Raw genomic sequence first — 14,969 nt, 5'->3', positions numbered from 1 at the left:
TGGGTTATTTGTAACTCTCTTAATGGTGTCACTTCATGCATAGGATAGAGTTGTGTCACTGAGAAGGATGCATCCCACATGTGGCCTGCTCCAGAGGTCTTTCTGTCCCCTCTCATCTCTGTGTAACTGAATGGCAGTACTGGTAGAACAGAAACTGCTGAAGCTGTTCTTTAGTTACACAAGATGGAAGGTGGCCTTTTCAAAAACAATCTGTTACGTGGTTGGCTTTCTGGCACAAGTCATCAGGCAGAGGACTCTTGAATATTTTGGGCCCTGCTTCTTATACTTGTTCCTCAAGACACATCAGACCTGGAAGGTATAGTTTTTGGCTTGGGCGTTGGGTGAATAAACTTTGGGAGACATCCCCTTGGGCTCAGCATACATTTCCTCTCTAGCAATTGTTAGTTCGTTTAAGAATACTTTTGCGGGGCTAGTTTTTATGACTACCACCCAGGAGCGGCTGTTTTCTGGCATATCAACCTGGGTCGCAAGTTTGTTGTGAGTCCATGGTGGTTTGGTGCTCAGGCTTCAGGGCCAAACAGCCATCTCTGTGAGGAGCAAAATTGGGCCAAAAGGTCCTTTGGCCTAGTTAGAAAAATGGGCCATTAGGAAATTGCAAGGAAGAACCATTCTTGAGAGGGATTAGCTGAGCTCTTTTGACTCTCTAATCACCCCTCCCTGCTCATCCCTCACCTGAAGTGTCCAGCAAAGACACCCAGGGTGACGCAGGATAACCGTGAGCTCTTCATATTGCTGCAAACTGGGGGAGGGAGCAGGAAAATGAGGCAGGGAGGGGGCCAAATCACAGCCCAATTAAGGGATAAAACGTTTAAGGGCTTTGGGGATCTTGTTCTCCAAGCCAGGGGCTTAATCCGCCTGGGGGGGTGAATATAAAAATGGACAGTGCCCTGGACCCTGCTGCAGACGTTCGGATGGGAGAGACTGAGCGGTAGAGAGGGGAAGAGGAGAAAGAAAAAAAGAAAGCGAGAAAGGGGGGAGGAAGAGCAAAACTAGGGAGAAAGAGAAAGTGAGCGAGTAGGGAAGGAGCAAGGAACGACAAGCGCTGGTCGTAGGGTGGGGAGGAAGGCGGGCAAGGGCCATGACCGAAGCCTTGGATGTGGCTGTATTTGCTGCCCGACGGGGCAGAGACGATGATGATACCACAAGAGACAGCGTGTTCACTTATACCAACAGCAACAATACCCGGGGTGAGCCCAGCAGAAGCATCAGAACACAAGGGGTCGGCCTAAGGTTGGAGGTTGGATGCCTGGAGGTGGGAATCATTCTTCGACAGACCAGGGGAAGGCAGAGGAGAGAGCCTTGCTCTAGCTGGTTGCACCCCAAATCACAAAGATCATGGGGAGGAATGCTCCACATGTATGATTTGCCAGTGGTTTCTGAGAGAGCGTCTGAAAGGGTCTTCAGGAGGTGTTCTGTGGGTATAGGGATCTTAGTAAGCAAGCCAGGAAGAGGTGTAAATGCCTCCATCTTTCATGGGGGATGAAAACCACAGGAGGATCCACATAGTGTCCAAACTAGGAAAAGACACTCTCTTGTCTTTCCTTGGCAAAGTAGCCTCCTGGTGGATTCCTCTGTGATGACGGCTATTGTTGGTGGGGCTCCTTCTAACTCCTAAACTTTTCCCTCCTCTGGCAGGCCCCTTTGAAGGTCCAAACTATCACATTGCTCCACGATGGGTCTACAACATCACTTCTCTCTGGATGATCTTTGTGGTCGTTGCCTCAGTCTTCACTAATGGTTTGGTATTGGTGGCCACTGCCAAATTCAAGAAGCTACGGCATCCGCTGAACTGGATTCTGGTGAATTTGGCAATAGCTGACCTGGGTGAGACAGTTATTGCCAGTACCATCAGTGTCATCAACCAGATCTTTGGCTATTTCATCCTTGGCCACCCTATGTGTGTTGTGGAGGGATACACTGTGTCTGCTTGTGGTAAGAGACAAATGGGTTACTTATTTACTTACATTCCAGTTTCACCCACTTTTCCTTTTAATCCTTCCCACATGTCACCACTCCCCTTGAAATCACATATCTCTTCCCTGCAGTCATCTGAGATTCCCTATCATATTCCTTTACTATGCTTCTTCTTATCAGGATTTTCTAGGGCAGGGACATTTCATTCCCCGCTACTCTTTGTCTCTAGCTGCCTTGTGTATGCTAATCCTTTGCACTCCAGGACTCATTTGGCAGGATACATAACAAGGTTTTTAAAAAACCATCCGGCCAGTGTCAGCACCCACAACTGCAATTTGGCACACTTGTTTTAGTATCCGGGAAAGTCAGTCCACAAAAAAGTGGTGGAGATGAGTTGGGAGGAAGATTGGTTCCCGCCTTCCACAGACCCAGTATAGATATCTTCCAGAAATCCATGTCACTCCTGACTAGTGACAACTATCCCCTGTGCTTCTCTTCTCTGTAGGTATCACAGCCCTCTGGTCTTTGGCCATTATCTCCTGGGAACGCTGGGTTGTTGTCTGCAAGCCCTTTGGAAATATCAAGTTTGATGCCAAACTGGCCATGGCTGGCATTGTCTTCTCCTGGGTGTGGTCTGCCATCTGGACAGCACCACCCATCTTTGGCTGGAGTAGGTGAGTTGAGGAGAAGGGACTATGGCAAACAGCATCAGTGGAGAGAATGGTAGGCATGGAGGGAAAGGCTGGTGAGGAGAAGGGAAGCAGGTTTAGGGAAAGGTGTAATTACGCTCCACTTCAAGTATTCTGCATTAGCATTCTATGTGGTTTGCCAAACAAACACAGAACTCTTGCTCAGGATGGGCTGAGTTCACAGCAAATGAGTATAGAGTATTGGCTCATTCCTTGTTGGCAAGAAATAAGGAGGTGGGATGGAGAGATAATCTATCTTTTTGGTCCATGGGACTTCAGAAGCGGGGCTGGGGATTATTTTCATGGGGCTGGAAAGCTCTGAGCAGAAAACCAGCACAAAGGTATTTAGCTCAAGCTGTGTCTCAAATGATGGGCATTAGTTTTGGAGCAATATAGGTGTCATTTGCTGTGTCTTGTGAATGTCAAGCTTACATTAACCATTGTCTGTATTCCACTTTTCTCTTTGAACAAAGTCCAGTTGTTGTTAACATAAATAGCAATAGGAGAGGCTCAAAGGTGCTTTAAATTTCATGTGTGAGAATGACCTTGCTCCCTCTCCAGGTATTGGCCTCATGGGCTGAAAACCTCCTGTGGTCCAGACGTATTCAGTGGCAGCGATGACCCTGGTGTTCAGTCTTACATGATTGTCCTCATGATCACTTGTTGCTTCCTTCCCCTTTCTGTCATTATTCTCTGCTACTTACAAGTGTGGATGGCTATCCGTGCAGTGAGTATTTGCACTACATTACTACTCTGTCTCCTAGCTGGAATCCCCCTGGTCCAAAACACACTGCAGAAATAATCTAGCTTTAACTGCCCTGGCTCAGTGCTATGGAAACCTGGGAATTGTAGCTTATTGTGGCACCAGAAAAAGAAGGCTAAATGTCTCACACAACTAAAGTTCCCAGAATTCCCTAGCATTGAGCCAGGGCAGTTAAAGAGGTCTCAAACTGAATTATTTCTGCAGTATGTTTTGGACCCTGTTCCTCCCACTCCTACAAGAATGCCACTTTACACAGAAACCTTCACCTTAATCCTGTCCCTTTTGCTAAGGCCTCATTCCCACTACAAAATAAATCGTTTTTGGAGTCAAATTGATGACACAATTTAGCGCTGAATAGACATTCACACTATTTGAGCCTTTGATTTACCTACCCATTTCAGTTTAATCCACTTCGTGTTCACATTCAGTGATGGATCGATTTAACATGGAGTCACCTCATAAGGGTGACTGCGCCATACGAACCAATTCTGATCTGCAGCTCATTCACATTAGTGCTAAAGTGATGTATCGCAAATGACGCAGGGAATTAAGCAGATCCAGAAGAAGCATTTTAAATGGGTCTAGCGCCGGGGGGCCCTCGACAAACCGCACCAAGGATTTTGTGCAAGTGCAGACAAGTGCCATTTAAACCACTTTAAACCGTTTTGCAAACTGGTTTATTATGTAGTGGGAATGGGGCCATTATCTCCTCTACCTTCGACATACAACATCTTTCACGTTCAAAATATCACACTTCTAAGATTCCTAAGTGGCATCCTATTGGATTTTTTTTGTCAATGACACACACCCCTGACACTCTATCTTCCTTATAGGAAATCCCTTGTTCAAATTGTTAGGCTCGGTAAGATTTCCTCTGAATACCTAATTCCTAGCAAGATCCCAGGAACACACAAGCATCTGGCCCTTGGCTGTTCTCAAATCCTTACTAAACCTTCCAAGAAGCTTATCTCCAGTTTCCATTGTATTTCTCTTTTCCTTCTTCTCTATTAACAGTATTTTCCTTGTGAAAAGATATACTGTTTGAAATTAACTAGTTCTTACTTACTGTGGGGACCTTCTTTTCTTTCCCCACCGCAGCCTAAGTCTTTTGAGCCAGTGTGGTATAGTGGTTTGAGCATGGGACAACATTTTTGGAGATTCTGGAGACCAGAATCCCGACACAGCTATGGAAACCCACTGGGTGACTTTGGGCAAGTCGACAGATTTGCAGCCTAGCCCAACTGAATCCCTCTCCTCTCTACCGTTTCATAAATGTTATGCCCCCTTTAACCCGACTGCTTGCCTTCCTCTTGCCCAGGTCGCTGCCCAGCAGAAAGAGTCAGAATCTACACAGAAGGCTGAGAGGGAAGTGTCGAGGATGGTAGTGGTCATGATCATTGCCTATTGCTTCTGCTGGGGACCATACACAATCTTTGCCTGTTTTGCTGCTGCCAACCCAGGCTATGCCTTCCACCCCCTTGCAGCTGCTTTGCCTGCCTTCTTTGCAAAGAGCGCCACCATCTATAATCCAATTATCTACGTCTTCATGAACAGACAGGTAATTTGCTCTTTTTCCAAATGGACTCTGACAGGGTTAGCTAGAAGAGATGGAAAGTACAGAAAACAGAGGGCTGCATGGGTTAGACAGAAGCTGATAGGGAGGATGCATTGCCTAGCACCAGAGTGAGAATTATGAAGGACCCCAGATGTTGTGGGACTGCAACTCCCAGTTTTTCCCCATCGTTGGCTCTGCTGGCTAAAGTTGAAGGGACTTGTAATCTGACACACCTGAAAGGCCACTGATTCTCACTCTTGGCCTGGTGGAGTCTGTTGCATAAAATTATCTGATGGAGGAATGCAGAACTCACACTTGTTTCTGATTAACCTTATCCTCCCTCTCCCCCCTCTACCATTCTCTTTTTCTTCTGGCAGTTCCGTAACTGCATATTGCAGCTCTTTGGCAAGAAGGTGGATGATGGTTCTGAATTATCCTCCACTTCCCGCACTGAGGTTTCATCTGTCTCTAACTCCTCTGTATCACCGGCATAAGAGCCCCCTGCCTGAATAGACACCAAGCCAGGAGACTCTGCCTCCCAGAAGAGCCCCCGTAAGACCTTTCCCTTCCTCCTGGACTGCTGCCGTATGGATTCCCTATGAGCATATCAAATACCGGCCTGCCATCTCCACAGACCCTCTCCTTTGAACCTAGACTGTAACCTAAGATGGGAGTGCTGCTATTTTTCCAGTGCTTTGGGGGAGGGAAATGTTTCTGCTTTCCTTTCAGAATTGTTTGGGGATAGAGGTGAAGGGGATGAGGAATTCCCTGCTTAAATATCCCATCTTTCTGCAGCTTTCCTGGGAGGTGTTGTTTGGACACTCGTTCCCAAGATCTTGAATTAGTCTTCCTGTACACCCCGCCTCAGTCCTCCCCGCCAGTGGAGCAAAATAAAAGGGGTTCCCTGTGGAAAGCATATAGCTTTTGTAAAGCAAGTCTGTCCGAGGCCCTCTTAGCAGTGAACTTGCCCCAGTATCCATATCTTCCCTAAATGCTCCCCATCCTGTGGCAGGATGGACTGATGGATGTGTCCCAAGAGGGAAGATGACCCACTGTTTGGCCATGCAGGCCATATTCCGATTCCCTTTTGCTCTGTCCCTCTATGAAGTTTTCACTGGTGCCAGGGAGTTTGTTGAAGGGGGGCTGGAAGGAGAAAATGTTTGTCCCCCGAGGTGTCTGTGCCTCAGCCAGGTTGGATGCATTGAATCCTAGTGCTGTTGAAAGTGGGAATGATTCAGAGATGGGGTAGAACCAGTGAGACTCAGCATGAGCCACCTTGGTCATCCCAGGGACTTTGTGCTTCTCCCCAGCATGGCTGAACCGGAACCATTCTGTACATAGTGTTTGATACTAAAGCCTATTGTGTCCCTGGGACATCTAGCTAGAAATGCAATGAGGAAAAATGGAAAAAAAAAAACTACAGCAGTGAGAGTGTGATAGAGAATAAAGATTTTTAACTTCTGTATAGAAGCTCTGTTCTTATCCTGCCAAAAAAACAAAAAACAAAACACAAAACCATGGAGCAACAGAATGCCCTTTGCTGAAATGTGTTTGCTATATATATATATATCTTTGCATGGGGATGGGGTGGGGATGATGGCAGTAAAAGAAGGAAAAGCTTCCAGAGGTGGCAGAGGTTAGGGGTCTGTCTGATTATTACAGACTCCAGTGGAGGAAGGACCCAGGAAGATTAGATTTCACTGCTAGTAAATATATGCTAACAGGTATGAGGAATGGTAACATGGCTGCCTAGACAGGAGAACTTGTGGGACCATGAACAGAGGAAAAAACTGGGAGGAAAATACACCTGACTGAAGAGACACAATCCACAGGGATGTTCACCTGGGCAAGAGACACAAAGAAGAACTGCACAAACCAAACACTGTAGCAGAAAGGGCCTCTTCTAGAGTGTGGTGGGGTGTGATTTAGATTTTCCAATTCAGATGCCAAAATGCCATGGGAAAGTCCTTGCGTACATCTCCCAAGCTGGATAGATTGCCAGAACCACAGCATTATTAGACTACAGAGTTACGACTTAAGGCTGCTTGGTTTCATTTGCTTTCTTCCATACGCAGACCAATGAATTCTGAATGTGTGTGCATGCCTGTACATCAATATGCATCCTCTGTGTGTATGTATCTGTTTTTCTTTGTCTCACCTGTGCTGAACTTTCTCAAGAAGAATGGGCACACAGCCCTTAAACTCCTGCAGTCTGTTTTAGATCCATTTGAGGTGCTGGAATACATGGTTAGACTTGGTATATGGCATGAGCCATCACACGTAGCTGGGCATAGCTGTAGGTGCATGGGGAAAGAGACAGACATGTAGATTTGGATATGTTTTTTTTAATAAATAAAGAAATAAATAAACATCAGGGAGTGTTGAAATGTGTGTGCCATTTAGTCCTCTGGTTATGAAGCTGAGGGAAACCATGCTTTCCATTCCAGCTGGGTAATATGAGGAAAGTAGTGCCAGGCAGCAGTGATGATAATAACCACAAGCAGAGTGGTAATGGCACGCCAGCGAGTACGCAGAAGAGGAAGGACACAGGCTGAAACCGTGGAGGCACACACCAGGAGAATGGCAGCAATGGTCAGTAGAAGGTTCATAAGCTGTCCATAAAGTTTATACACACTGGCCTGGGGCAACTCCATTGCCTCCTGTTGCTGGGCCTGCTGCTGCATTTCCAGTTTGGCCAGTCGGGTCTGGTACGTCTCCAGCACCTCCTGCCAAAGAGACAAGGAGAAGGCAGGAGGTCAGGATCCCCTACTTGGTTGGGCTCCTTCTCCCCTGGCATTTGAACTCTCACATTATAACCTTCTGCTCTCTAAGGAGTCTGTCATGCATTACACTAATAGCAATTTTCTAAGTGCCATTTGGGTATCCATGAACAAATGAGAAGAATCGAAAGGCTCAGGGGAACCTGGGGCTTCTCAAAGTATAAAAAAGCAGGAGTAGGAACACCCTGGTGCAGACTGGGTCTCCTCAGTGGCCCCAGAACAGTGACTGCATGTTGGGGGGGCTAGGTGGGCAGAGGGAAGAAAACTGACAGAAAGGGAATTGGGATGGAAAATCTTGAACAGGGACACACCTCACACGGCTTCACTTAGTTGCAGTTCCCATTTGTCCTCTGCTAATGAACTTTCAACACACCCAGGAGAAATCATTTGCAGGGAATAACTCTGGAGCGGAACTCTTGGGCTGAAATGAATGGGTGTGCCTAATAGTTCCTTGTGCAGAGGCAGGCTAAGAACCAAAAGATAGCTTGTCCCACCCCCATGGAAAGCTCCAGTGGGAGGCACCTTCCCGAAATACAAAGTGCCCTCTGCAGGGCTCTTTAACAAGGTTAATCCCCCCCTCCCCGAACCTTTCTAATGCATACTATTAATAATCCCCTAGATCTCTGAGTTTTCTGACATCCTGCTTTGACTCACTTAATACAAGCTTTGCCACATTAGCCCAGGAATATATTTCTGTATCTAAAGCTGGTTGGAGGAGCTTGAGTGTGGTGTGCCATATCCCTCCTCAGCTATGCCTCCCATCTTCCCTGGCATGACCAACCACATCCTCCTCCACAATCCTATTCCTCGGTTCTCAGAATGCTGCTATGTCCACACATCCAGGACTTCTAGATATAGGAAGTCCCTTACCCATACGTCCCGAGACCTCTCGTAAGACTGGTAGACCATCTTCTCTTCAGTGCAGGCCAGGTCATGTTTGAGGTTGGTGATCTCATTGAGATTGATCTGGATCACGTCGTTCACTTGCACCTCCAGAATATAGTGCCTGAGGAAGGGTGGCATAGTCAAAGGGGTGGGCTGACTGAGGTTCTACGGTCTGATCCTGCTCTCCCTGTTCCTCTCATGTCCCCCAACCCTAGCTCAAGCCAGCTGGCTGATCTTGTTAAAGCCTGAGCTTAACTCACTGCAGGTAATTGGATTAGGACCAAGTTGGCTCTGCTTCCTCATTTGACACTTGCAGTGTCAAGAGGTGGATGAGAAGGCTCATCCTGGGGGATGTCCATGGGTATGGAAGGCATCTGCATTTAGGATTACATTGGAGCAGAGAAATTCTGTGCAGAGAGAGCACTGAATCTCAGGACTGTGAGAAGTGCTACTTCTGAATAGGTGTGAAGAAAGGACATGTTACCAGTGTCACAAGTGGAAATTAGGGTAGATGTAATCCTGGTTTGAAATAACTATTATGTTAATTAAATGTTCGAGCAGTTCATAGCCAAGTTTTACTCACTTCTTCTCATAGGATCCAGAGAGTGACAAGAAATATTAAGAACGTTAAGAAAAACAACACTCACAGTAATTTCTCAATGCCTGTCCAAACAGTAGGGCCATTGTAAGGGACTGGGATAGTAGAACATGGGGCAAGGGCCTCTGTCCCAGGAAGGGCTTCTTGGACCTGCTTCTCTTCTTCATCACTGCAACCTACTTGTTTACTCATTTAATTCTCTGCCACAGACAATGGTGGTAATGAGAAGAAAAAAACTTTTAGATGTTACTGCTAGTTTGCTCACAGAATGTCTACCAGGCAAGCAAAATCAGGTGGGATTTCCCTTCTTTTCATTCACACCTGTTAATTATTATTCATTTTTATTTATGTTTTTGAAGTACAGATTGCTCAAAGGATTGACAGTGTGGAAAGTATCTGAGTGATATGACAGACACCAGCCAATCAGTGATGTCCATTTGTTTGAAATTCAAAGAACAATTTCCATCCAATCCTAGTGCATAACTCTGAAAGAAAATAAATCCAATGGACTGATTGCAGTGAAGATGTTTTCTGTTACCTTCATGATCACAGCTACTCACTAATCTACATTTGTTGTAAATTCTCCTTACACTATATCATTGAATACTAAAGTCAGGATTGTTTGTGCCACTGTAGTATTTCCAATTTCTATGTATGGTTGTGAAAATTGGACAATGAAGAAAGTTTATCAGAAGAGAATCAACTCATTTGAGATGTGGCTCTGGAGGAGAGTTTTGCAGATACTCTGGACTGCCAAAAAGACAAATAAGTGGTTCCTAGAGCAAATCAAGTCTGAACTCTCTCTAGAAGCCAAGATGATTAAACTGCGACTATCATATTTTGAACACATAACGAGAAGACATGACTCTTTGGAAAAGACAATAACGCTTGGCAAGGTGGAAGGCAGAGGGAAAAGAGTAAGATTACATTAAAGATGGGTAGATTAAATCAAGAAAGCAATGACTTCCCTAAGTTTGCAAAACCTGAGCAGGGCTGTTGAGGATAGGGTCACTTGAGGTCTCTTGTTAAGGGTAGTTAACAACAACATAGACAATTCTCAGCTAGAGAATTCCTCTAGTGCCTCTGAACAAACTAGAGATTCCAGGATGCCACAGGATGCAGCCATGGCATTTAAAATGGAGTCATAGTGCTATAACTGTGTAGTGTGGAAGGGACCCTGATACCATGTTTCTGGGTTAGTAGCACAGAGAAGGCTGTTGCTTCTGGGGCTCTTTGTTTAAATGCACAAAGGGAAAGGATAGTTCAGTATGAGTTGTGACCCTGGGGTAAATGCACCACTTTTATCAGAGAGACAGGATATACATTTCATAAACAAAGAACCTGGTACCCAGTAATAGAGCAGCAACTGTTTTCCAGGATTGAGGGAGGGCAAAGGTTTAAAGCCCCGATCCACAGGTACTGGTTTGGGAGGTGGGAGACTGGGCAGGGGAAAAAGGAGACCAGAAGCTCCAAACATGAGGATGGATGTTAGGGAGATGGGATACTAGGGCCCCGTTGCTCACAAGAATGCAGGTGCCCACCTCTTTTTCTCCTCCTGCAGGAGTTCCATCATCTGCTTTTTATCTGCCCTCCATGCCTCATCCAACCTGTGACATTCATCCTCCAGGGCCTTATGGTCTTCCCTCAGCTCTAACAACTGGGTCTTCAACTCCTGAATCCTCTGGCTGTTTTCTTCCTCAAATAATTCATTTAGGGCTGGCTCTGAGACAACACAACTTTCCTTGCTCTCAGCGAGGGGAGGGAGGTTGACTTCCTCTGCTGCTCCTGTTTCTGTAGTGCGCATCCTGGGTAGATGAAAGGGTGGCAGCCGGGGGAAGTTGGTCCTGTGAGTGAAAATGTGCTGCTGCTGCTGCTGCTGCTGCTGCTGCTGCTGCTGCTGCTGTGCAGAAGCAGTGCTGGTGCTACTCTCCTGTGGGGCCAGAACCCTTTGCTCCAGCTTCTTCAGCTGGGCACAGCAATCTTGCAGGCGCTGTTCCAGATGGGCAATATTAGCTGAAGAGCGCTGGTTAATGCGTTCAAAGGCCTGACGGATAGAAGGGGCTTTCTCCCGGTCAGCCTTGCTCACCAGCTCCAAGTAGCAGGAGGTATTTTCATCTCGGTTGTTCCTCTCCACTCGGAGCAACTCAGATAGGTGTAGGATGCGATGGCGCAGGGCATCCTTATGGCTCCGGTAGCTTGACTGGGAAGTGGTGGAAGCAAGAGACACTCTGTGGCCCCGACTGGAACCTGACTCTGCCTACCATAGGGATGAAGTGGGGAGACAACAGGATCAGAAGCAGAGGCAGTGATTTGCATTCAACCATAACACCAAGGCCCAAATCCAACTGCGATTTCTCCCAAAAGCAGACCGATTAAATAAATGGAAACTTGGTAAGTCAGCACTTAAATTCCAGTGATTCAATGGTTCTGCTTTAGTAGAAACTAGCAACTGGATTTAGGGCCACAATTTATATTGATGCCTCCTCTTCTATGCACAGGATTAACCTTCTCTCAAGCTATTGCAGAATGCACTCTTTCAAGGCTAATACTGCCCAGTACGCTTTGCTGTGCTTCCTTCTAGAACAGCCAGTATGCCCCCTTCTCTCACAATGGTGACGACATAATTAAAAATAAAGTGAGTCATATGTAATTGTGGGTAAATACAGAGCTGCAGTAAAGTGATAATGGGGAGAAGGACGGGTTCAAGACCTCATTCCTCTGGTGAATTCTCCTTCCAGACTGATCCCTGATAGCACCTGCCACTCAGGTTGTTCACTGCCATTACTTGCTGACTCCTTGATCCAAGCTAAGCAGGGCTACTATCACAGCTTCTAATGGAATTACAGCTTTGAGCCCTGCTCACCGTGTTTCTCCACCTCCCTCTCCCCACCACCGGATTAGGCACTGAGTCTTCACTGATGTTTCAAGATGCTTTGTATGCATGAAATTCAATTCCCAGTCTCACATCTTCATGGGTAATGGCAGTGCCAGGGACAGATGAAGCTTTGGAGGGTGTTCTGTTACCTGGCTGTCTTCCTGGACAACCCTTTATTTGGTTCACCCATTACTGTCTCCCAAAGGATCCCTTAGAAAGGGAGATAAAGTTGCAGGGAATATGGATGCCTCTGCGTTGTTGCCCCTGTGGAATAAGAATGTGGGCAAAAATCTCTTGAAAAGACCTAGGTTTGGGGAGGAACTCAGATTCAGTCAATGGTGTTGGAGGCAGTGCTTGATGAGAAAGACTGATCTTTGGTCCCATCAGACGATGGCTTAGAAGGCACCAATACATTTGCCTTTTCCTATTCTTGGTCCCTAGAAAAGTCTTGCATAGAGATTTCACTGTTAGGAGATCAACATACTATGGCATTACAGAGTGGCTTTTTCTCTGAAAGCCATAGTAAGAGATGCTTCCTGTACCCAGAGCCACAAACAGCTGTCAGGTACTGTTTGGAAAGATTTTGGTAATTTCCCTAAGAGAGCTGCATGCCATAGGAAAAATTGGAATAGTATCTTTTGGTCACTCACTGCAGTGCGACGCTGGTTTGTGGAGTCTTCTGTCTGCTGAAAGAATTCTTCTTTGGAAGAGCTATCCACCATGGTTGCTGTATGGAAACAGACACGTGTATCAAAGGTGCTGCCAAATCCTTTCCCCACTCTTCCTTTCTTTTCCTCCTTTTTGTGTCTCAAGCAGCCATTCATCTCAATTAATCCCTTGGTTAGAAAGTTCACCCCAGCAGATTCCACAGTGTGGCCTTATACGGCTCCCACATCCCTCTGTTTTTCCTCTGCCTTTCTATTCTTCTTTGTGAAACAATTTATATGAGTGTTTTGTATCCCACCTCTGAAAAATCAAAACAGCTTGTAAACATTAAATAAATGCTAAATTATAAGAGTACATTAAAAGCACAGAATAAAATAAAACACTTCTGGAGCTAGTTACAAGCTTTAACTTATGTGTAAACCTTAACAGAAAGCAGTGTTCCTCACCTGCTTGTTAATCGTGGGCCCATTCCACCAGGCAGTTTTATTGTGTGAACCATATTAAAATCAATGGGAAAACAGTATTAGGGCTCTACCATTTTAGCTTCCAGAACAAAACTCTGAACTGGATTTCATAGATGAGATCCATTAAGTCTCTCACTGTGTCCCCCTTAACATTATCCCAATTTTTCCACCTAAAGTAGCCACTCAGAGGTGTAGCAAGACAATTTTCATGGAGGGTGAGAAGATAAAATTGTGGGGGCAAAAGGGTTTGGCCATAAATAAGTTTCTATGTGGGGGAACATTCATAGCTAGTAACCAAAATAAGTTCCAGTTAATACATTTTAATTAGAAAGTATGTTGTGAAGCTTCCCAAAAAGCAAATCAATTTGAATGACTGTATTTCCTGCATGCAAAATTGTTGTGTAAATTAAGTAAGGGTTTTTAGGATAGCTCCTTCCATGTAGGGACCGGGGACAAAGAACAATAAAAAAAGTTCCATTAGCAATTTTGGTTGTATTAGCATCAGCAAAGTAACTTCCATTGAGATCCAGGCTAACTCTGTTCTGTGTGAGGCTACTGGCCCTTTTCTTAGATAGAGCATTCAATTTCTCAAGAAGCATCTGTACTGTACTGTTATAGCTGGAAAAACAGGTAAGTCCTGTACAGGTAAAGCTTGCCAGTTGTAGTCCAAATGAAAGAGTTCTATCTTTAGTTTTTTGTGGGTTTTTTGGGCTATGTGGCCATGTTCTAGAAGGGTTTCTTCCTGACATTTCGCCAGCATATGTGGCTGGCATCCTCAGATGCCAGCCACAGATGCTGGCGAACACATGGCTGGCAGTTCAAGGGGGAACAGCGACAACAGAAATGTTGCGTCGTATTGTCAATTCATCCTTCAGGGAGGGCCTTTTTCCATCTAATCTCAAAACGGCCATCGTAAAACCTTTACTAAAGAAGCCCTCCCTTGACCCCCTAACTCGAAACAATTATCGGCCTGTATCTCTGCTGCCATTTTTAGGGAAGGTGATCGAGAGAGCGGTTGCCTCCCAGCTACAGAGGGTCTTGGAAGATACGGATTATCTGGACCCATTTCAAACCGGCTTCCGGGCGGGCTTTGGGGTTGAGACTGCCATGGTCGCCTTAGTCGATGACCTCCGTCTGGGCATGGACAGGGGTAGCGTGTCCCTGTTAGTGCTCTTGGACATCTCAGCGGCCTTCGATACCATCGACCATGGTATCCTTCTGGATCGCCTGGGGGAGTTGGGCATCGGAGGCACTGCTTTGCAGTGGTTCCGTTCCTACCTCTCAGGCAGATTCCAGATGGTGGAGCTGGGGGACTGTCACTCCGATAGGAGGGCCCTTACATCTGGGGTCCCTCAGGGAGCGATTTTGTCCCCTATGTTATTCAACATTTACATGAAGCCGCTGGGAGAGATCATCCGGAGACACGGGGCGCGGTGTTATCAGTACGCTGATGACATCCAAATAGTCTTCTCTATGTCTCCGACTGATGCAGTGACTAGGGATGGCATCTCTCCGCTCAGTGCCTGTCTGGAGTCGGTAATGGGCTGGATGAGGGAAAATAGACTCAGCCTGAATCCAGAGAAAACGGAAGTACTTGTGATAGGTTCTCCTGGTCCTGGGAAGAAGGTTTGTCCACCTGTCCTGAACGGGGTCACGCTCCCCGTGAAGGACTCAGTTCGCAGTTTGGGGGTGCTTCTTGACTCCTCGCTTCACCTGACTCCTCAGGTGGATGCGACAGTTAGGAGCACCTGTTATCAGC

At 46.2% G+C, this 14,969-nt stretch overlaps 2 protein-coding genes across 2 annotated transcripts in view; one reads left to right on the top strand and one right to left on the bottom strand.

Annotated features, from left to right (window-relative positions):
• The first annotated feature begins 906 nt into the window (after positions 1-906).
• LOC149322965 (red-sensitive opsin) lies at positions 907-6,345 on the top strand. Its single transcript, XM_089485489.1, has 6 exons — positions 907-1,208; positions 1,657-1,953; positions 2,441-2,609; positions 3,186-3,351; positions 4,706-4,945; positions 5,320-6,345. Exons 1-6 carry the CDS (start codon positions 1,100-1,102, stop codon positions 5,434-5,436), a joined length of 1,098 nt encoding a protein of 365 aa, XP_089341615.1. The 5' UTR covers positions 907-1,099; the 3' UTR covers positions 5,437-6,345.
• Positions 6,346-7,286: 941 nt separating this feature from the next.
• TEX28 (testis expressed 28) overlaps positions 7,287-14,969 on the bottom strand; it is a 34,099-nt gene continuing 26,416 nt past the window's right edge. Inside the window, exons 4-6 of the mRNA XM_089534556.1 lie at positions 10,747-11,462; positions 8,593-8,728; positions 7,287-7,668 (exon numbers count right to left, since the gene is read on the bottom strand). Of these exons, the coding sequence (XP_089390682.1) occupies positions 7,354-7,668; positions 8,593-8,728; positions 10,747-11,462 (1,167 nt within the window). The 3' untranslated portion in view covers positions 7,287-7,353. The remainder of the gene's footprint in view (positions 7,669-8,592; positions 8,729-10,746; positions 11,463-14,969) is intronic.

This window comes from Sceloporus occidentalis, unplaced genomic scaffold (genome assembly GCF_023333645.1).
Source record: "Sceloporus occidentalis isolate IW3139 unplaced genomic scaffold, rSceOcc1.0.p SCAF_1, whole genome shotgun sequence".
NCBI lineage: Eukaryota > Metazoa > Chordata > Lepidosauria > Squamata > Phrynosomatidae > Sceloporus > Sceloporus occidentalis.
This window is presented reverse-complemented; position numbering and strand designations above follow the sequence as displayed.